The sequence below is a fragment of the Cololabis saira genome, chromosome 19, assembly GCF_033807715.1.
Source record: "Cololabis saira isolate AMF1-May2022 chromosome 19, fColSai1.1, whole genome shotgun sequence".
In the NCBI taxonomy this organism is placed as follows: domain Eukaryota; kingdom Metazoa; phylum Chordata; class Actinopteri; order Beloniformes; family Belonidae; genus Cololabis; species Cololabis saira.
Window position 1 is genome coordinate 23,538,871 of NC_084605.1, and position 22,382 is coordinate 23,561,252.

Sequence of the window (22,382 nt, forward strand, 5' to 3'; positions counted from 1 at the left end):
AACAACTTCGAGCTCTTCCATCAATGTAATGGCGCCATGGCGGATCTCTTCTTCATGTATGATGGCCACAATTACTCCAGGTAATCTATTAATAATCTATTTTAACTTATTCTTTTATAACTTAATGTAAAAATAAGTGACAAACTTGTAATTGCTTACTAAGTTGATCTTTAAACGATTCATTTTTCATAGGTACCTGAACTGGTTTGAGGCCTTTCTCACAAATATTCAACTCACCCATCCTGGTGCTCTTGATTACATCAAGCTTGGAGCTATTGCTGTCTGGTGTGTATATATATATATATATATATATATATATATATATATATATATATATATATATATATACACACACATATGTATATATCTGGTGATGAAGAGGACAACGAGAATAAGAATGATGAAGACTTAGAAATGGAAGAATTAGAGATAGAAGATCTCCTCAGTGATGGCGAATTTGACGATTAGTCACAAGTTAACTGCATCCTACACACATTTTTTGCCTTTTTATTTACGATTTTTGTTTTAAACAGTCAGTGTGTAGTCAAATGTAATAAACAATTATTTTATTGTGTTCATTTTAACAGAGTTGCCTGGGTAAATATATTCATTTGTCTCTACAATGTGGTGTAACTTTTGTCCTAAACAACTTACAGAGGCGGTTGCTAGGGTGGTTGCTAGGGTGGTTGCTAGGGTCTTAAAGGTGGTTGCTACGTGATGGCCTATCAGAGTTGGCTTGGAAAATGTATTAATTTGTCTCTGTAAGTTGTTTAGGACAAAAGTTGCACCACATACTATGTCGGTGTTTAGAGTTTTCTGGTCGGGGTTCGCAGTACAAGGATAAAAAAATAAAGCCTTTGGGAGATGATTTCAGGTTGGCACCTGACAAATTCTGAAAGAAGACACTTTGATGATAACAAAAAGTAGATGACATAAATAATAGGGGTTACCCTTGAAACCCATTTTCCTTCTAGACCAAGGAGGTTTTAAGTTCTTTTAGGTGTGGTTGCTAGGGTGGTTGCTAGGGTGGTTGCTAGGGTAGTTAGGGTCTTAAAAGTTGTTGATAGGTGGTTGCTAGGTTGTTTTGGTCGTTGTTAGGTGGTTGCAGCAAAAATAAATGTGTTTATTAGTCTCTGTGGCTTGTATGTATGATAGGATATGCTACTTTGCCAATCTCAAATTTCAATTTTCTGGTCTGGAGTTAGATGCAATTAAGTGTAAAAACGAAGCCTTTCAGACATTAGTTGATCTTGGCACTGACCAAATTCTGAAACTAGACATTTAAAGGATTAAAAAAAATCAGGTGGCATTAAAAAATCCGGGGGGTGCGCGTGGACCCCCCTTTCCATCTAGACTAATATATATGTGCATTTTTGATATAAAATATAAATGATATATTTTTAAATATGTCACATTTATTTATTTTATTAATATATATATATATATATATATATATATATATATATATATATATATATATATATATATATATATATATATATAATAAAAAATACGAACGAGAACAATTCCTACAGTGCAAAGGCCCTATTGTATCTGTAGGAATTTTCTCGTTTTTATTTTTATTTTTCCGACAAAATGAGGGCCTTTTTGCCCCCCTAAACGTGCCCCAAAAGTCATCAAATTTTGAACGCAAGCCGGGCCTGGCGAAAAATGTGATATTTCATGGTTTGCATTAATGGGCGTGGCCTAATGGCTCAACAGTGCCCCCTATAAAACTTTGTGCCTCAAGCCCCACAATACAGTTTGACGTACATGCACGAAAATCGGCACACACCTGTATCATGTCGCAACTTAAAGAAAAGTCTCTTGGCGCCATGGCCGAAACCGAACAGGAAGTCAGCCATTTCGAATTGTTTTTGAAATCGTGTAATGTTGCCGCAATTTATGCTTCTTCGGCCCAGGGGCAGATCTATGGGGGGGCCTGGATGTTCACAGGCCCACCCAAATTGACAGCTTTCCCATGCAAGCAACTGCAGGTAAAACAGTGTTTTTTCTGGCCCGCCGTGGCATGTTATGATTACGTTTACGTGGGGTAGCACAAAACTTTAAAATGTTCAATTTGTTTGTTTGTTTGTTGACATTTCAATATCTGTTCTATACTACCCAACCCCACTTGAAAATCACCAACTTTATGAACGAACCTCATAAGCGAGTAATGGTTGCGACAGTCAGGTGCGCGGCGCTGTCCAATGTGCTGAATTTGTATCCGGAGCGAGGTGTCAAGATTTATTTATCCTTTTAAGTGAACAGAGAAAAACATGTCTCTCATTGTTTAATATCAGCAAAACAATAAATCATCAGCAAAGACATAAACTTGATCTCTTTAGTTCTCTCCCTCTTTTCCTTATCACGTCTTAACAGTGAATTTTAACAGAACAGAGGTCTGATTGTGGAGTCTACAATAGGACTGCTGTATATCCTTTCATACCTGTAGATATTTATCTGACAGGAATCTGACTTAAGTACGAGGTGTACTATAATTTACAGTGGTCCGAGTCCGATGGATTTTTTTACACAATATAATTTGTACGCACATCTCAACTTTAAAAAAATCAGGCCCATCCAAATTTTTGCAGGCCCATCCATTAGCTACATTCTGGCTCCGCCACTGCTTCGGCCGTTTCTTCGCCCGAACCGTAACGTGCATCCAGGTGTGTTATACATCAAAATGTGCGTCTCGATCCTGCGAAGATGGGCATTACTTTTCTCAGTCAAAACCTTTACCGTGGCGACGATAGACGCCAAAAAGCACGTCCCCCCTTCATCTGATTGGTCGATATTTGATAGTCCCTATTTTCTGCCAACTTTTGAATGGTTTGACATGAGTCGTGAGTGGTGTCATCTGACTCGGTTTTGAGTACTTGATCTTCATTGGCATGAATTAGCCCCGCCTCTTCTTCTGATTGGTCGATATGTGATAGATCCTATTTTCTCGGACTCTGTTTTGACTCCTTGACCATAATTGGTGAAAATTGCATGCGCGAGGGCCCGTTCACTGCTTGCAGCTTTAATTATTACTATTATTGGAGGCTCGCTCGTCCAGGAGGCACAGAACTAACGTTTAAATTTAATCACGAGGTCATGTTCACCACCTCCAGTCTATTCAATCTTGGATTTCTGTGGAAATTAACTTATTTAAATCAATCATATATGACTGATTTGTTTTGTCTTGCAAGTCATGTTCCTATAAGGAAGGTTTAATATTTATTCACTGATAGAGGCAGCTGTGAAATGCTAACAGATTCTTGGTAAGAGCATGTTTCAAGAGTTTGCGGAGCTAGCATGACATGCATAACATTCCCTACAACTTGTATTTTTCTCCTTCTGCAAACTCTCTTGGGTTTCTCTGCTACTACTGTTATTTTCATAGCTCTGTCTCACATTACCAAGCTTTTCAATATTGGGAGATGATGCAATGAGATGAAAGAGCTCTGCAGAATGGTCTTTCAATCAGGTATGTCTAAAGCATCTGCTGGCATAAACACTTTTCAGTGTGTGTGCACTTGTGTTGGTCCCACCTCTCCCACACCATGATTTGAATTTCACAGCTGCAGGGCTTCATCCTTCTCAGCAAAGCAAAAAACCGAGACTACTGCTTTGGCAAATCTTTGTCGTCTTGACCGTCTCCCTCCTTTCATTTTCCATCCTTCATTTACACCCTTCAGCTGCCTCTTCACTTTCACTCTTGAGTTGTTGTGTCTGCCTAACTGCATTCCCTGGCTCTTCATTGAAACAAACCTTTATGTTTTTTGCAAGCCAGAATGTCCCCAGTGCAACGTCCCATTAGTGAAAATGAGACACGGCAGTCAGACTATAGGAATGCTTCTTTTCCCCCAGACAGCCTATCAATTACAATGATGGAAACTTATGATAATACCTTTTACTGCCTCAGTAGAATCTCTGAACTAACTTTAGAAATCACAGACCATACTTGCTCCTGTCCTATTGTCATAAAAAAAATATGATCATCCTTCTGGATTCTGGAATATGAAATAATATCACACCTAGATGATAGTTGTGGTGGTTTAAAAGACACAGCCTGGATAAACCTGAGGTTAAAGCATCATGTAAACATCTGTGTTTTGTGTTGGTCATGGTCGACATCAAGGTCATCTCAGCTCCGCTTGAAAATTTACCATGTTGCAGAGTGGCTGTCTTCAGTCAGAGGCTTCGTCGGACACACTACAACACAGACAGGAGATCCTCCTGGCCTACAGCTTTCAGCAGCTACAGTGATTCTTTGAAGATAGTAAAATAATGGATACTGCAACATGTAATGTAATCCTAAGGAAAGCCTCAGTACTGTATACTTTATAGGCAATTATTATGGAGCTCCACGGATATCTGGGTCTTCAAACTTTGTGAAGAAACTTGGGCCTTTTAGAGAAGTGTAATTTTATCTGGAGCAGCAGCATCAGAACCAATGAACGCTGGCTCAATGCTCAGGCAATGCTCAGGAGCTTCTAGAACTGGTGGTGCAAAGGAGGATTTTGCATAATTTGCTAAACATATTGGACAATGATGCACATCGTCAAAAATATTATTTCTGCCCATAGCTATATCCTTCTACAATGACTTTTTATAGTCAATCAATCTTTATTTGTCTAGGACTTTTAAACTAGCAGGGTTGACCAAAGTGCTACACAATCAAAAACCTAATAAAAACATATTAAGCAATCATAAGAGACATAAAAACTAAGAAGATAAATCAATTTGAATAAAAACCCAATTTAAATTTAAAAAAAAGTTTTCAGTGCAATTATGTGTCAAATGCCACTATGAACAGGTGGGTCTTTAGTTTGGATTTGAACGGAGGCAGGTTGGTGAAAGTTTTTAACTCAAGGTGCAGCATGTTCCACAATTTGGGACCAAAGACTGCAAAAGAATGATCACCTCACTTTTCCCACCTCTTCTGTGGCACCTCTAATAAGTGCTGGCCAGCTGACCTTAAAGCTCTGAAAACTTGTATGAAGGGGCAAGGTCGTTTTAAAGCACTGAAGAAAAACCAGAGCTTAAAATGGACCCTGAATTCAACTGAGAGCCAGCGTAGGGAACATTGGATAGGTGTCATGGGGTTACCCTTTCCAAGTTACGACTTAGTAAAGTCTGGTAAATACCAAAATAAAGAGCATTACAATAATCAAACTGGGAACTCGTGAAAGCATGAATGGCTTTCTCAAGGTTACCACGGCTCAGGAAGGAGAGATTAAGCTGCCACAAACTCGCCCTGACAATAAAGTCAATCTGTTTATTGAATTCTAAACAGTTATTTTATAAAGTTACACCCAGACTACATGGTTAAAGTGAAGGTCAAGGGCATCGAAGCCTGGGGCAAATGAAGCTACTTTGCCATTGGAAGGACCAAATGCAATGCATTGACTTTTGCATTTAAACAGAGGGATTCTCGAGACAGCAGAGTTAAACTGTTGCAAGGCACTAAGGCTCAGGTCAAAATGACCCAAACAAAGCCCAGAGCAAAGCCCTCAGTTCTTCAGTGTCACAATACGGTTTGTTGAGGACCCAAACGCAGGAGAGCAGGAAGCAGGAGTTCCAAAAACTGGGTTTATTGAACAAAAAACAAAAGCGCTGCTGAGCAGGATCAAAGTAGGACCAGGAACATGAACAACAAAACTGACAAGGAGAACATGGAGGGAGCAAACAGTACGGACCAGCAGGGAGCAGGGGAAAGACAAGACTAGATATACACAGGGGATAACGAGACACAGGTGCAGACAATTAGGGCAGATGGGAAACAGGAGGGACAGAACTGAAACTCAAAAACTGGGGGAAATGTCAAACCCTGACACTCAGAGGGCTATCCTTTAGTGCCTTGGAAGGATTAACATTGTCCAATCAGCTGTGGATGCATTCCAGTGTGCTTGATGGACTAGACATAACTGGCAGATAGATTTGCAGATCGTCTGCATACATATGAAAGGAGAATGAATAAAATTCCCTTTGGCTTACGGTGTGTTACTAGATTACAAATCCCCTATTGATACTACTTTGTACAGAACCTCTTCTCCACTATGTAGTAAATAAAAATATTGAAACCTAACTTCTAAAGGGGGTTTTTATATGCCGGATGGACCCCTTCATCACAATGTTTTCACTCTAAAACCACAGTTGGCAGCAAATGTAAAATGATCGCCCACATTCCACAGAAGGAAATGAAAGGGGGGGGGGGGGTCATCTTCAAGGATGTAGTTCAATCATTTGAACATTAATAACATAGATATGATTGGAGGAAAAAAAAACAGTAAAAAAGCAAATGTTGCCAACTGAGTCAAACATTTACAAGTAAATTTTCTCATTCCGTCGGCCTGGATATCGGCTTGAAAACAAGTTTCTTTTACGTATTGTCAAAAAATATTTTCTACAGATGATCTGGCTACGTTCCCAGAATTGCAAGTCTTCACCAACATATGCTCAGCCACTCAGAGAAGCAGTGTGTGAGCTCAGCAGGGGTATCCACTGTTGTAAATCATGACTTTGTGATTAGTGATGAGTTCCCTCTGTGGAGGGCTGGAGAGAGAAAAAGATTGGATTTGATTAGTGTGAACGTGTGTGAGACACATAGACCTGAATGTTGCCAGACACTGCTCATGTCATCATAAACGATCTTCCCGTCCAACAGATGCATAAGGCCTGAATGGATTAATCAATTACACAGAGGGCATGACAAACACATTCACTTTCCTTGTCTGTAGATCTTCCTCATGCCCTTCTTCGTCTCAGCAGAAGCAAGCCAATCCCTTTTGTGTCCCTCCTCTGCATATGGCTACATCGTGTTGAAGCTCCCAGCTCAATTGACAGATAATGATGGATACATTCTGTCCAAAACCACAGCTCTTATCTATTGAAACAGATAAGAAGTGTCCTTGGTGGTTTTTCTATATGAATTCTTGGGCAAGGAGAATTGTTTACACACTGGGGTTGGTGGATTGGTGAGGTGAGTGGGTGTTTTGATGCGCTATGGCTAGAAAAGGAAATTGTTGGTGGGAGTAGAAACTTTGAAGATGGAGGGACTCACCCTGGCCAGCTTTCTTAATTCTTTCCCTCTTTTCGATCCAAGGAATCAGTCTGGTTCCTTTTAGATTTGATTTTGATTTCCAGGTGGTGGTACTAACAGACACAAAGGAAACTGCCTGTGGGTATCATTGAATAGGCATACAACAAATCAAAGAAAAAAACACTCACGTAGGAAGAGGAACAGCCAGGCTAAATGCCATAAAGTGCAATGGTAACGTCAGCAAAAGACAAAAGACTCATTTTTGCAGGGAGAGGGAAAACATGCAAACTCCTCACAGAAAGACATCCGCCGGCCCTAGGAGTCAAACACGAAACCTTCTTGCGGTGAGGCAACAGTGCTAACCACTAAGTTGCTAATATATGTGTATAGCTATTTCAATAAACAGCACTCCTGCTTCACGTATGCAAGCTCATATCCGGAAAAGATGTGGTGATTATAGAAATGCAAAAAAAAATCATTGCAAATCCTCCATTTAATTGTTGTTGAAGTTAGTCATGATATTATGACGTTACTTGGTGTGTTTAGGGCATTGGCACCCACAGGCTTTAGCTTTAGCTTTTTGCACTTTGTAAAGCGCTTTATGGTTTCAAAGTTTACTTACTTGCTAGCTGAACTTCACTCCCTCAAATGACACTGCGTCAAAAACTGAAGTTAATCAAAAGCTGATATAAGTACATTGGCAAAGGATTACTTTGGGGGAAAATTTGTCAAGCAGTATAATCGGAGTTACATTCACAAATGCCAATTAAAACTTGACTGTGGAAAAAAGAAGCCCAATGTTACCATTCTTCAGAAAGGCTGTTGTCGTCTCTGCGCTCTGAGGCATCTGGGATGACCATCACACAGTGAAGATAAGATCCAGACAAACCAGTATCTCCACATCTTCCTGGAACAAATGATTACCATACACTTCAAAGACACAAAAGGACCATCCAAACTATTATCAGCAAGAAGTACAAAAGCCAGTTCTTCACATTATGTGTAATGAATCTTATATTTGGGCAAAGTCCTTAAACACATTTAAAGATAATCACCAAATACTTTGAGTTTTGGTCCATTTGCATTAGCATTAAGGCAAGTCATTTTAAATATCCACTGTGCTGGAATCAGAGTTTCTGATCTCTCTAAAAAACAGAACAATTATAAACTTTTGCTCAGTTTTCAAACATTTTCTATTCTTTCATTTTTACCAATATTTCAGTTTCCTTTCTTTCTTTTTTTACTTGAAATGTGGCATTATGACTACAAGATGTTAATCGACTACTTCTGTTGTATCTGGTTTTACATCTGCACAGCATTGGGCACCACTCCATCCAGACTGGTGGAGAGGTCAGCTATGACCAATGATGCATGTTTCCATGGTGACCGTGGACCCCCACTCTCCAGTCTCCTGCTGGGTATAAATGCTGCAAAAATAGACCTGTTTTTCCACAATGATATTGATGTTTCTATAAAGAGGTCACTGAGCAGAAACACAAACAGCAAGTCCATCAGGAAAAGCAACGAGGACAGCAAACAAATGTAGTTACATATGTATGCTGATACACGAGTAGATGTATATCACGCTGGTGAGTTTTCATGTAATTCTGTGCTCATAATTACCAACAAGCAGTAGTTTTGTTCTGGCAAGTTTTCACTACAGTAGGTCAGAGTTATGCTGTAAAAGCAGCCCCGGAGTGCAATAAAGCCAGCTCTTACGCTGCATATTTTTGCCCCACGGCTCAATTAGTAAAAACAATGCAGCTCTCCATTGTTTTTAATAATGAGTTGATTTTCAGAACAGTGCCCAACTAGTGTTTTTCATTTTCCCATGTTGCTGGATGGCACCAGACATGCAATTAAACTTGTTTTGTTAGGCATGCTGCCTTTGAGCAGGAACTGGAACAACACCACTACTACAGTAATTTTTCAAATACACACAAATTTTCCTGCAAATTTTTTTTCCATTCTGTTTCTTTCTTGTGCTCACACACACACAAACACGCACACACAATTGGAACCTAAATTCAAAGGAATTGGAATCTTTACCTGCTTTTCACGTGCAACGCTTGCGAGAGTCCCCTGTTGTTCAGATTTGTGGGTCAGCATATTCTCCAACTATTTTTACTTTTTTCTTTTTTTGCCTTTTCTTTTCACTATTTCCATCAAAAGCTACTCCCCTTTTCAGGGCCGTATTTTGAATTGACAAAGACAACCCATGCATTAGGGTGGGGGCCTATTCTCAAAAGTAACTGAATATTAAGTTTTTTTTCTTTTCAACCCCCTTCTGTGATCATCCCAGCCACTTTAATTTTAACCGCCACTTCTTCATAGACGAACAGCTTCTTTTAAATGCATCTGGGATGGAATGGAAGGCTTCAGCAGCACTGCACATACTTTCATTGCTGTTTCAAAAGTTCCTCATAAAATGACAGCTAGATAGCCTTGAAAAATGGTATGTTGCACATGAGGTAAATTCTGAGCCTTTTTGAAAGTCGGGAAGACTACAGTGTGGGACCTTTTTTGTATTATTAGGAATTAAACTATATAAAGATTAAGAGGAAATCACCAGCTTTTTCATGTACCTGTAGGTGAAAATCAACGAAAACTGGGGTTGTGACTGTGTAGTGCAGATGTCGTCAAAGAACTAGAATCAAAACAAACAAAAACATATTGTACAAGTTTGTCACTTAAAGGAGCATTAAATGTGCTTCCGTCCATTTTATGTACGCGCTTAATCCAATTCCATTCTGCATCAATTTTGAGTGGTAGTTTTAAAGTATCAAAGTAAAATGGATTTTGAAAGCTCACCAATCAGGTAAGGCTAGTTGTCTAACATCTTAATGATCCCCACACTTCACAAGAGTATCACAACCATACAAATAGTGAAAACCACGGCCAGAGGTGCAGAGCAGTACACAGGGAGGCACACGCCGCAACCGAAGGAAGCCTGGAGCAGCGCAAGCTTTCGGCTGCTGTAAAACAAGCTTTAAACTGAATTATTAAAAGAAAACAGGAACTTGTGGTGTTTTACCCGATGTTGAGGCACACTGGAAATACAGTAAGCATAGCTTCTTGCCAGTGGTACAAGAGAAATACAAGAACCAAATATTCATACTGAAATTATGCAACCAGATCAAATACGAAGTCAGGAAATGTCACAACTACTCACAATAACTTTTGAGATACATTTTAGGGAATGCAAACACAAATCGGAACATCAGCACTGCAAGATGATGGGAAGAAGCACATCAGTACCACATGTGGAAGGTTTGAGTTAAACAAGGAGTCTCCTCCAATAAAACCAAATAAAAATGATAAAACATAACAAAGGCACATGAGCCCTATAATAAAGCAAAAACAAGCAAAGTGAAAGCAGCGCAATGCAAAACACGTTTTCCTGCCGTTTGCACGAAGAAGCACCCTTCAAGGCTTCGGCCCCTGCGATGCATTAAAAAAACAAATTAATGGAAAATTTTCTTTAATCATTCTGGTGGCCTTTATTTTGAAAGTGGCTAGACAGGAAACTGGTAGAGAGACAGTGGAAGACATGCAAGTGGAATGCGATAGGCCGGGATTCAAACCTGCGGCACCTGTATAAGGGGGGTTCACCTCTGCATGTGGGGTGCCCACTCAACCCACTGAGCTATCCAGGGCTCCAAACCAGTTATTTTTCATTCTTTATATGCTTACTTTAGGTGCTATAGTTAGGAAACATTGGGGATGATACTTAGCTATACCTGTTCATAAAGTCAGATGTCAGTCAGCTGCGATGACATATAGACCTAGATGGCAGCTTATTTCCTGCTACCAAACTAAAATTAGAGTGAAGTTGTTGTCTTGAGACCTGAACACTTCAGACATAAATGAGATAGTCATTTTCTAACTCTAGAACTACTGCAGTTGACCTTGGACTAATAACTAACTGGGATTTGTCCTTTTTTATTTACACATTACAACAGTTTTCTAGCACTGAATTCCTTTTACTGTTTGTAATAAAAAAACAGACTGATCTAGTTTTTTTTAAATCATGCAGTTATTACTGCAAGATTTGGACTTCCACATTCCTGATTGATAGGATGTCAGTAAAATGATCATCAGCAGCCTCCAGATGATCAGAAATGCTACAGCAAGAGTTCTGATGAGGATTAGCAGGAGGGATCATATTTTCTCTGATCTTCTTCATTGGCTTCCTGTTAAATCCAAGAGAGGGGGGTTGGGGTTAACATAGAAATGAAGACTCAATGTTATCCATAACTTAACCAAGGTTGAAGACCGGGGCTTGGAAAGTCATTGGACAACTGGAGTGACATTGAAATGGTGAATTAAATCATCTTTGCGGCATGGAAAAGTTGGCAGGATGGAGTTAAGTAAAGTAGCAGCCCGTATTGACTCACAAAGGAACACAGAGAAGAGGTTCATTACTGTTCTTCCTTAACCTTCATTACTTTTGAAACTTCCTGCAAAGCAGTCTAAACTTTATCCGATAATATTTTAAAAGGTTGGGAATGAAATCAAAGCATCTTAGTAAAATAATTTGGATGACATTTCCTTGATATGATCGCTGTCACTCCCATCCTCCACTGCACCATATTGATGAAGAAACGGTGACCTCAAACACTGATGAGATAAACATTTCCTCCAAAAGTGGTACGGTCCTTAATTGCCAGCCGTATCAGGCCTTAATATCCGGATGACCTGTCTGGAAGGGTATCAGATGATAATCAGTTCAGTTCAGTTCAGCGGGCAGCAGCTACAGTACCACTGTCACTCGGAGCCTTTGACGTCACAGCAACATGCCTCTGTGGTTAGTTCTGGTTCAGTTGCATGTGACCTGCATTGTCACCCATGATCAGCGTCCTACAAATGACTCTATGGCACAAACATTGTTAATTAATTGTTTGCAGTGCTGTAAATTGGGCCTACGTGTTTTTCGGCATGGAATGGCAACAACCCGCTGCAGCTGCCATCCTGTCTCCGGCCTCTTTACAAGCCACGTAGTCCAATTCTGATTGAGTTCTGATGGTTCGTGTACTGAACTTCAATGTGTCTTGCATCAGACTTTTGCATGAATTTGACGCCTCTCTGAAAATGTGCCCCAGATACCTTTTTCAGCCTTCATCAGTCGTCACAACAGAAAATATCATATTTGTAACATCATATCAGGAAGAATTTGATAGATAGATGACTGCAGCTGTAATTGATGACATTTGACATCAGATGACTGTAACGACGTGCCCAGGTTACTCTGCAAAGATCAATGATTACATTTGTCCTGCTCTGCAGGTGTTACGCTGTCCATGTCTGCTGAGAAATGCAACTCCACTCAGAAGAATGTGTGTAGCTAGAGTTTAAATAACTATATTTATATATTATTACTAAGATGTCCTGAAATTACTGTTGAATATGTTTTCCTGATTCATCTTTCTTGTTGAATTCAAATAGGAAAAGTTGTACTTGCTCCAATAAATGGCACATGCATAAACGTTTCTGGAGAATATGTAGTGGTTGCTTAAACTATATTACATGTAACTGAAGTCACAAACAGCGTGCAGCGCTGGTTTCTTCCCCAGATCTCTTTTCAACTAACCAACTTCTGTTTCACATGTGGTTTCCTGTCATTTCTTGCGTGTGTTTTGTTGACAGAATGTGGTGACCACAGATGGTGTCAGTGGATGGGTGCACTTTGTGACCAGCTGTTGCAGATCAGTCACGTAGTATGAACGACCCCTCAATATTACAAGACACATCGGGGTGTGTAATCTGAAGCTACTAAGTCTAGGAAACACTTTGGACTTGGTTATAAACTGACAAAACACAAGTACTTCTTGGTTTACAGATGACTTTTCAAGACTAAAAACTTTCCCTAAACCTCACATACTGCTCTGGTTCATCTTAGCCTGACAACTAATACAGCCATCAGCAGAATCTGGACACAAGCAGAGAAAATAATGTACAATCATGCAACTGTTGGTCATTTCAAACTGAGTCATTTACGGATGTTTATCATAAGTCTTTCTTTGCCTCTCCTATTTTTTCTACATGTTGAATTTAAAAGAGTCCCTTTTAAATTTGACAGTCCCCAGACCTTTCCATGCACTTCTGTTGAAGTTACTTACAATGGCTGTGTTTAAGCAATCTGAGTGGACTGACCTTTTTAAAGTCCTTACACACATGTCACAACCCCACAGACATGTCTGCATACTTTTGCATATTAGATATTGTCTAAGATGACCCTCAAACCCAGCTACATAGGAATATCTACGCTATGATATTTGTTCCCATTCCAAAAGATGAGCTTTTTCTTGAAAACCGCTGGAGCATATAAATCTGCAAATGCCCAGTTACAGTGGATAAATCACAACTTGTTGTTAAAGGCTTGTTAAAGGGTTTTAATGGTTCTTTCCTGCAAGTTAGGATGTATTTATCATTAAAAAGAAAATCCTGCACCTTGGAATTTTTTGACTTCCGCAGCTCTGCTGATCCTGTCCATCTTGAGGAATCGGCGCTCGTGCTTCTGATGTGACGTGACTCGTCTGCTTGGGTCTCTGCCGTGGAAAGGGTCCATGTGAAACATGTCATCTGTCCGGTGCTTGTTACTACCATTTCCCCTGTCATGCGAGTGTTGCGGAGGCTGATGGGTTTTTCAGACGGGATGGTGTGCGATTCACTCGTGCAGACGGCCAACTCGACATTTTTGATACGCTGCCATCTTTGTTCCACGCTTGTTTACTTTGTAATCCCACCTCGACCCTTCTTCTTCTGTCCATCTATCCTTCCTTTCATCTGAGTGACGCAGCGCCCTGTTTCTGTCATTACCAATGTCAGATTTTCTCGTAGAGGTGCAGGCTGAGATCAGTCAAAATCTAAAATATTTGAAGCAGCTACTTTCTCCTTTTACCGCCTCATTTACACACAGCAGATTATTACCTTTAGAATGGATTCCAAGAGACTTAAACCAGTGCTGAAAGAAGGCTACATGATCATGCTTTATTAGGTCTTAATTACAGTTCAGTAGTCATGTTTACAGAGTCTGAAGTACTTAAAAGCTAAACAGTGACAGCAACCTGTTACCACCATAGACTGTAATGCAGCTGTCGCTCACACCCCTAATTATGCTTAAATCAGTGGCTTTATATAATTTTACCTGATGAGGTTTATAAAAATTCACCCCACAGAAAGATTTGGTTGGGAAATCTAGCTACGGGGAAAAATGCCACTTTCGTACCAGACCGTAAATATTTATTCTCACCAAGCAGACGAGTCACGCCACGTCAGAAGGGATTAACTCGCTTTTGGAGCCCCTAGTGGCCCATCAAGGACCCACGGCAGCGACAATGTTGTTTTTTCTACACTAACTACACACACTGGGTAAATGGCAGAGCTGCCAACTACTTCATCCGCACTTGAAGACTGAAAGTAGCCGGGGTGATTACATTTATTGCCTGGATCGTGCTTCTGCGTTGCAGCGACACATGTAGGGTATGCACAATCCCCACGCCATCGCTGGCGTTAATACTTCTATGTTATAATTTGTGTTACTCTACCAACTACCACTAGGAGGTAGTGTATGTTCATTGTTGCAGCACCGTAGCTTGCAGTGATGCGTTTACTTCCTGTATGTAGCTCAGACATAGCAATGGAGCTGTATTTTCCGCGACTTGGAGCTGATACAGTAAATGTTGACCATGGGTTGTTCTTACAGACATTGGAGCAAACTATCATTCCACCTGACTTGGAAACACCAAAGAAAAAAAATTAGCGGTGGAAAGTTTTTAAATGAAGTAGAATAAATCTACCTTGTAGTCCATGTCAAAGTGATACCTAGTCAGAACATTTTGGAGGTCCACGTCGGGTGAGACGGAGCTCTGCGGAGGCGGGTTTGCGTTGACAGAGAGGCTTGCAACGCCGTCGATTTGATGGAGGTGCATGAATTTTCTTTTATTCTATTAAACATCTCAAAACCCCTTACACATAGGTCAGTCACTTTACTTTTTAAAAGATCAACATTAGCAATGATGGACTGTTGGAAAGCCTTAAAAGGAGATCCTTACCTTTGGAGAAAGGTGAAGGTAATTTGATTAGACTGAAAAATGAATGCAAGTCCCTTAATTAAAAAGCATCCAAAGATTACTTGATTGGTAAACTTGTTTCAGATCACATAGAGAGCTGTCTTTACTGGCACAACAAATATCTTTATTACCCCTGTTTAGTGGCCTCTTGACTGAGAGAAGGACTAGACATTATAAGTGTCGGCTGCAGCCAGGTTACTGAGTCATCGTTGGCCAGAATGCCGTAGATCAATTCGGTTATTGTTACTCTGGATTCAGGGGTGACCAGGATGTGCATTAGCTTATAAAGACACCATAAGTGATTTGAACTCTTAAGATATCACAAAGCAATGTTTAAAGTGGACTATTTGACCAAGGAATCCTCAATAGACCTATTAGAGTCTTGTGACTTGACTTTCACTTGAAAAATATGAATTGTGAGAATTTCTGCAAGAAACCCATGTAGTAAATATATATATATTATAATTACAGGCTTAATAAACTGTATCTGTTCCAACACAGGCGCCACCGCAGAAACACAATTAAATCCTAACGTCACCACTTCTTTTAAGCATACATCCATTTGACTTGTTTTTACAAGTGCGACTTCCTCAACACACAGACGCTCGTTGCTACATTATAGTTTGTTTGTCTTTAGATGACCATGTCCAACACCAACCAGCTAAAAACAGATCACCTGCTTTTTTTGACAAAAGTATTTACAAATAAAAAAAACTCAAACAAATTAACAAATGACAGCTTTGAGCTTTTTTTTGTTCCATTTTTCTAAACTTTCCAACTTTTCTGGAAAAAGGGTTTGTAAATCACGTGTTATGGTGATGAAGCTGTAAAGCCACAGTCCATCAACAGTCATTTGGTACAAAGTGAATGTTGGCTTTGTGTCCGAGCTCAGCCGTTGGGCTCCTCAACCTTCCATAAATGGCGTTTTCATGAGCCACCTCCAATAAATATGAAAACATTGTGTCGCCTAACACATAATCCACATTATAGGAACAGAGTGTTTGGTCTCACCAGCGTGACACCACTCAGTGTTTCCTTTCCCTGACCTTTGTTTGATGCCAGCCGTGAACACCCGGGAGGAGGGGTCTACTGCTACAGCAGCCCATTCAGATATTCAGTGGAATAAAAAGAAAAAAAAAAATAAGCAAGAATAAACAAAGATATAAATTATTATATTTAAACGTTGCAGACGTTGTGTTGCTGACTTGGAGGGGAAATAAAATGGTGCGTATAAAGTTTGGGGTTTACAGCTCAATTTTGATAGTTACACCTCGTCCACACCTGCATTTCTGGACTGATCTTTAGAAAAATGTCACTTTAGCACCTGCTAGCAGCCTCCGGCTGGTGGCTCTGGGTACACCACCCAAATATGTGTTTATGCCACCTTCAACCTTTTAAGATAAGGTCATTTCTGACAGGTATTGTTTATGCAGGTGTTTTATTTGATTTCATTTCTATGTATTTATGTCTGAGCATGATGGTGATTGAGTTCTCCTCTGTGTTGTTTGTGACTAAGGGAGTTGTGTGTATTATTGTTTTGTTTGTCAAGTATGTCTGTTATGTATTAAGTGTTAATTTGTGTGCTGTGTGTATGTCGGACCCCAGGAAGAATAGCTAATGCTGTTGCTAATGCTAATGGGGATCCTAAATAAAACAAACAAACAAACCCCAGCCCCTCCAAGGCCAACTCAGACCCAGCCGCAGTAGTCTGGGAGTACATTTCACAGCACAAAAAAACATGTTTAAATTAAAAGTGACTGGCACGTGAAGTGGGAACTAAGAGCTAAGAGAGCATAAAGTCAACCAAAATGCTAAGCAGCAAGTTGCTAAATTAATGACATCTGTCATCAAAGAAAAAAAATAAGAGTCCCTTATGGCGCTACCCCCTTGTGGTCATTTGACGACCTGCAGGTATCCACACTTGAAACCCTGACAACTGGTGATTTCCATTTCATATCGGCAATCAGGGTAACAGACAACCAGCACAGACAGCTGAGCGACTTATTAGTTTGTTTTAGCGGCAATGAATAAAAGGACTACAAGAGGAACCCACGACATTGCGTGTATACATTTGACTCATTCTTGTCTTTTCAAATAACTGCTTCATCAGGACCATATCAGTTAAGAAAAGAGGGTATTAGCCAATTTCCAGATAGTTATAGAAAATTGATTTCCTGGTTCAAACTTGAACAACCTGTGAACATTTAAAACACATGGTCTGTGGAGCCGCTTGGCCCGAGCCTGCATTAATTCAAGTGAGAGATAACTTCACAAGCCACGGGCTTGACGAGTTAAAATGTGTAAATCAGGTTTTAATAGCTGATTCTGTGTTATTTTGTACTTGCATAAACATCTCTAAAGATAAAAATACCCGGCTAATGCGTTTTTTACAGAGTGTGATGACCAAGAAATAAACTCCCAGTCCAATCTTGGCTACTGTAAAAGTTTTTAAAAAATGATATTCATCGACTGTCCACAACTGCAGTTTGGTTTAGATTACGTGTTGATGTGTTTGAGCTAAACTAAGAGAAATAGTTGTTTTTTTAAAGTTTTCTGACTCATTTTCACTAATAGCTTTCACGCTGGCAGACACATGAACTGGCATCATGAGGCTTTTCACGGGGTGCCAGTAAGGTTTCGTTTAAGTCCGAGTCCCGATTGGCACCGTGAACTTGTTTGCATGAATCTGCACACCCCCAGCAGGATTTTACCAGCTGAAAATAAATAAAAAATAAATAAAAGCAAAGGGGGAGGAAAAGAAAGGGAGAAAGCAAAACAAGGCATCTGAGAAAACAAACAGCAGTGCTGCTTCTTGGCGCTCTTCATTTAACCCTTTCAGTGAACTAGTGCTACCTTTCTTCTTTAAGTTTAACTTTACCCAGAACTGTAATATTATATGACATATACATGCATAAATGACTCTGACTTATCTTTTTTTAATAGAGTTTTCTTTTTTTATTGCAAATACTTATACAAAAGTTTCTTTTGAGACAGTACCATTACATGGAGAGATCACAGAGAAAAGAGAGCACTGGTAACATCAGTTCTTTGATACTGAAGGAAAAGGAAACAACCTGCAGAGAAGGAAGGACGCTCATCCTAACAGAACAAACGGTGGAGTCGTAGCAACTGAGATACCATTTTTCCAGTTCTTTCGGCCAAAGTTGACAGCCAAAACCAAAACAACTTCACTGAAACATAATCTGCAAAGACAGTCCTCCAGGAAAAAAGACATACATATTTAAAATAAAGATTTAGATAAGATAAATAAACAAACAAAACAAAAAAGACGATTACGGCATGTATCATTTTGTCTAAGTACCTCCTGGGCTGAAAATCAAAACTGAAAAAAAAAAGGGGGGGGGGGGGTTTCTATGCTGCCTACATTGCAAAAAGAGGACAATTACTTATAAGAATAGTATGCAAAATAATTAATTTGAAATAAAGTTAACACTAATAAATAAATAAATTGTTAAAGGGGATCTGACCTGGTGGGGGGTGGGGTCTGGGGGGAGCACGGGAGGAGACTGCAGGGGGGGGGGGTCAAAGGTGACTTCCTGTAGCTGTCAGACACCCGCTGCTGGACGCAAAGCGTAATCTCAGCTGTGGCCATCGGGCACGCGGACGTACAAAGACTTTAGAAAATGTAAAAACCAAGGCACGGACGGTGGAAGGAGCCGCGGCCAGCGCCGCGTCGGGCAGCCAAGCACCCCCCCTCCATGATCAGGACACGGAGAACAGTTCAAACACAAACCGTACTCAGCGAACGGCACACGAAGAGAGCAAATACAAAGTTTCGGATGAAGACATCAGACAAGGATCCAGACTCTGCACTGAGGCAGCCGGTTAGCTGCTAGACAGATTAAAATATAAAGCTTTTTTTTTTCTTTTTTAAAAATGTGTTTGTCCTTTTTTTTCTGTACAAGTAAAAATAATTCTCCCAATACCTCCCCCACCCCCATGCCGTCATGGGTTAAAAACTGCCAGCACATTTAAGCAACACAAAGGAGGTATTTGCATGTAGGAATAACAGTTTTAGTTTCATTTGCAGGAATATTTTATAAATTTTAGGAAGTGCCGTCTACCTTTCACGGTCTCGTATCTCTACTACTGACAAAAAAACTTCCAAAGTAAATTTGAACTCCTGCACCAGTTGTCTTTTGAGACCACGGCGTTGTCGCTTTGCATCGCTGCGTCACGCAACGCCGACGAAACCGGCTCATAGAGCTTCAGCGGCAGGAGAGACCGAGACGCTCCAGGGAAGTAAATGAGAGAAAAACGAGAGCGAGTCTTAAACACTGTCGTAACATCAAGCTAAAAACCACCGGGGCTCCTTTGTGTTGCTTTAAAGATTAAAAAAAATACTTACAAAAAAGAGAAACATACACAGTACCTACAGAAATATTGACAATCAATAGGTCCTCACAGAGGATTTTCGTAAGTCTCTTCATCTTTCTAAAAATATACGTTTCTATCATGATACAATAAGAAGGCACTACGTGAGCCAATCACAAGTCTCCTCTTCTGTGAATTCAAGTGTCTGATTCAGGGGAAGAGCTCTCCCTGCGGTAAAGTGTTTGTGTGTTTGTCTCGGAGTCTCAGGGCCGGGTGAGCTGGGTGTAAACCGGCGCCTGCTCCCAGTGCTGCGGGCTGCTCTGCGGGATGGACGGCACCCCCGTGTTGTCGGCGATGGGCGTGTACATGGGCCTCTGGCTGGGGCTGCCCATGTAGCTGAAGGTGGAGTACAGCCCCGAGCCCTGACCCGCCCCCGCGTGGCTGTAGTAGGAGGCGGTGCCGCCTCCCCCCTGGTGGTCGGAGAAGTCGTACTGCTGCGCCCTGGAGATGGCCGTGTAGGAGGAGGGGCTGTAGTGCTGCAGGTTGAAGGGGCTGTAGTGCTGCGGGGAGCCCTGGTGCTCGCTGTAGTGGCTGGGGCTCAGCTGCTCCGTCTTGATCTGGGTCCTGTGCTGCGTCTGAGCCGCGTCCGAGCCCGCGCCGCTGCTCCCCAGGGTGGTCAGGGTGTGCTGCTGCTGCTGCCCCTGCTGGCTCTGGCTCTTCCCCATCCAGGCGGGCCCGCCCCCCGGCTGCGGGCTGAGGGGGGCGGCGCTGCTGATGCTGTAACTGCCCGTGTAGCTGACCGGGGCGGCGCTGCCGGGGCCGCCGGCGGGACCCGGGTGGCCGTTGGGCGGCAGGTACTGGTCGAACTCGTTGACGTCAAAGGTCTCGATGTGCGAGATGACATCGCTGCTCAGCTCGCCGATGTCCACGTCACGGAAGTCGATGTTGAGCTGGCGTCCGGCGGAGCCCTCAGGCGGAGGGCGGAGACCCGCCTCGCGCTTTAGGTCCACCTTGCCTGAGCTGACATCAGTCTTTGGGGTTGTGGGAGGGGTAGGGGGGCCCTGTGAGCCTGGAGGATAATAAAAAAAAACACAAGTTTGTTTAGTACTTTTCACCAGGACAGTAAAAAGTGGTTCAGATCCATTTTTTTTTTTATTAAAAAAAACAAGAACATAAAACATTCAAAAGGAAAACTGCCTAAAATGATGTCGGAAAGAGAAAATAAAGCACGTTTGAGTGTGTGTAGTCTCACCTGAGTGCTCGGCGGGGGAGTGCACCTCTCCCATGCTGGACGCCGGGGAGTCGGCCTGCTGCAGAGCCTTGAAGATGGCGTTGGTGGAGATGTGCGTCTGCTCGCCATCCTCGGACTCGCTCTGGCCGTTCTTCACCGACTTCCTCCGCCGGGGCTGGTATTTGTAGTCCGGGTGATCCTTCTTGTGCTGCACCCGCAGCCTTTCAGCCTCTTCCACAAACGGCCGCTTCTCCCCTTCATTGAGAAGTCTGCGCAACAAAATGCACCGTCAAGGCTGATTTATGATTCAAATGCTTTATAGATTTGATGCGAGAAACTAAACAGCATCCAAAACTTACCTCCAAAGTTTCCCGAGAGTCTTGCTGAGCTCGGCGTTGTGCAGGTGCGGGTACTGGTCCGCCAGCTTCCTGCGCGCAGCCTGCGCCCACACCATGAAGGCGTTCATCGGCCTCTTCACGTGAGGCTTGTTCTTGGTAGATCCGTTTACGCGCACCGGCATGGGCACGAGGGTCCAGTCGTAGCCCTTGAGCACCTGGGACACCGCCTCGCGGATGCAGGCGGGGAACTTATTATCGTCCTCGTCCTTCTTGAAGTCTCCGAGCAGCGCCCCGTCCGGGATGCGCAGCAGCCCGTTCTCCGACGGCCGCGTGTTCTCGGTGTCGGAGCCGGAGCCGGACGGGCACGGGGAGCCCGCGGAGTCCTCGGACATGCTCGGGCTCGGGGCGTCGGAGAGAGCCTTCTCTGGTTCTTCCGTCATCTTCAGGAAGGGGTCGAGGAGATTCATGCGGAAAAACGGATCGGTGTTGCCAAATTACGCGTGAAAATGGGGAAGACGTTTTTCTCTGCTGTCTCGCGAGGAAAAAAAAAAACAGAGGAAGAAACGATGTCTAAGAGTGAATTTACCTTTGCCCAGGATGCGACTGAAGGAAACCTTCGCACCTTGCAAAAAGCGCGCAAGAGGATAAGTCTCTGTTGCGCGCGGTGCCGTGCGTAAAACCCGAGTTGGAGGGCGACTGTCGTTTACACGCACGAGTTACTTATTGGACACTCCAGGCTTGTTCTCAGCAAACAGATCCGCATAGGCTTTCGCACAAGGAGCCAGCTGGTTAGGGGCTTTTTCAACTCTGCAGAATGAAACGGTAAAAGAGGTCCTTTCTGGTCCCCGAGTACAATCCTCAGAACGCTCGTGTGCATCCAACTGCAAACGTTTTGCATGCGGGCTTTATAACGGCCCTGCAACTGGAAGGAAAGCCCAGATCTGATTGGATGGATGGAGGTGACGCAGAAGTAAAGGAATTTGATCCCCCCTTTTTTTTTCTCATGAACAGTTCAGAACACAAGACGCATACACACGCGCGCTGCATTTCATTTTTCAACATTTTCCAATATCCCTTTTCCTAGTGCAGGAAAATATTGATTTCAAACATTTAATTATTACCACTATTCATTTATATGTAGTAATTTCCTTACTGGAGCCGACTTAATTGGTTATTTTATGATAAAAGTGGTAAAGTCATTGCAAAAGGATACAGTAAGTCCAGTTTATCAGTAAAACTATAGCACGCATTAGATCCCGACACAGGTCCGTTTCTACATTCGGAGGAGTTGAGTTTTTCTGTCTTTCACTCCACTGGATCCACAGTTACATCGTCTGGTCAATAGGGGGAGACAGCAGTCAAGAAACCGCCCA

General features: G+C 41.9%; 1 protein-coding gene across 1 annotated transcript; it reads right to left on the reverse strand.

Annotated features, from left to right (window-relative positions):
• Positions 1–18,055: 18,055 nt before the first annotated feature.
• On the reverse strand, positions 18,056–21,879 carry LOC133418758 (transcription factor Sox-9-A-like). Its single transcript, XM_061707572.1, has 3 exons — positions 21,031–21,879; positions 20,693–20,940; positions 18,056–20,509 (listed from the first exon to the last, which is right to left on the reverse strand). Exons 1-3 carry the CDS (start codon positions 21,474–21,476, stop codon positions 19,704–19,706), a joined length of 1,500 nt encoding a protein of 499 aa, XP_061563556.1. The 5' UTR covers positions 21,477–21,879; the 3' UTR covers positions 18,056–19,703.
• Between the last annotated feature and the right edge of the window lie 503 nt (positions 21,880–22,382).

Bases quoted from the DNA above. Each gene is read 5' to 3' on its own strand.
- LOC133418758 (XM_061707572.1), bottom strand. From the start codon at position 21,476: ATGAATCTCCTCGACCCCTTCCTGAAGATGACGGAAGAACCAGAGAAG. The intron at 20,941-21,030 runs GTAAGTTTTGGA...TTTGTTGCGCAG, and splicing joins ACTCTCGGGAAACTTTGGAG to ACTTCTCAATGAAGGGGAGA. The intron at 20,510-20,692 runs GTGAGACTACAC...ATTATCCTCCAG, and splicing joins CTCCCCCGCCGAGCACTCAG to GCTCACAGGGCCCCCCTACC.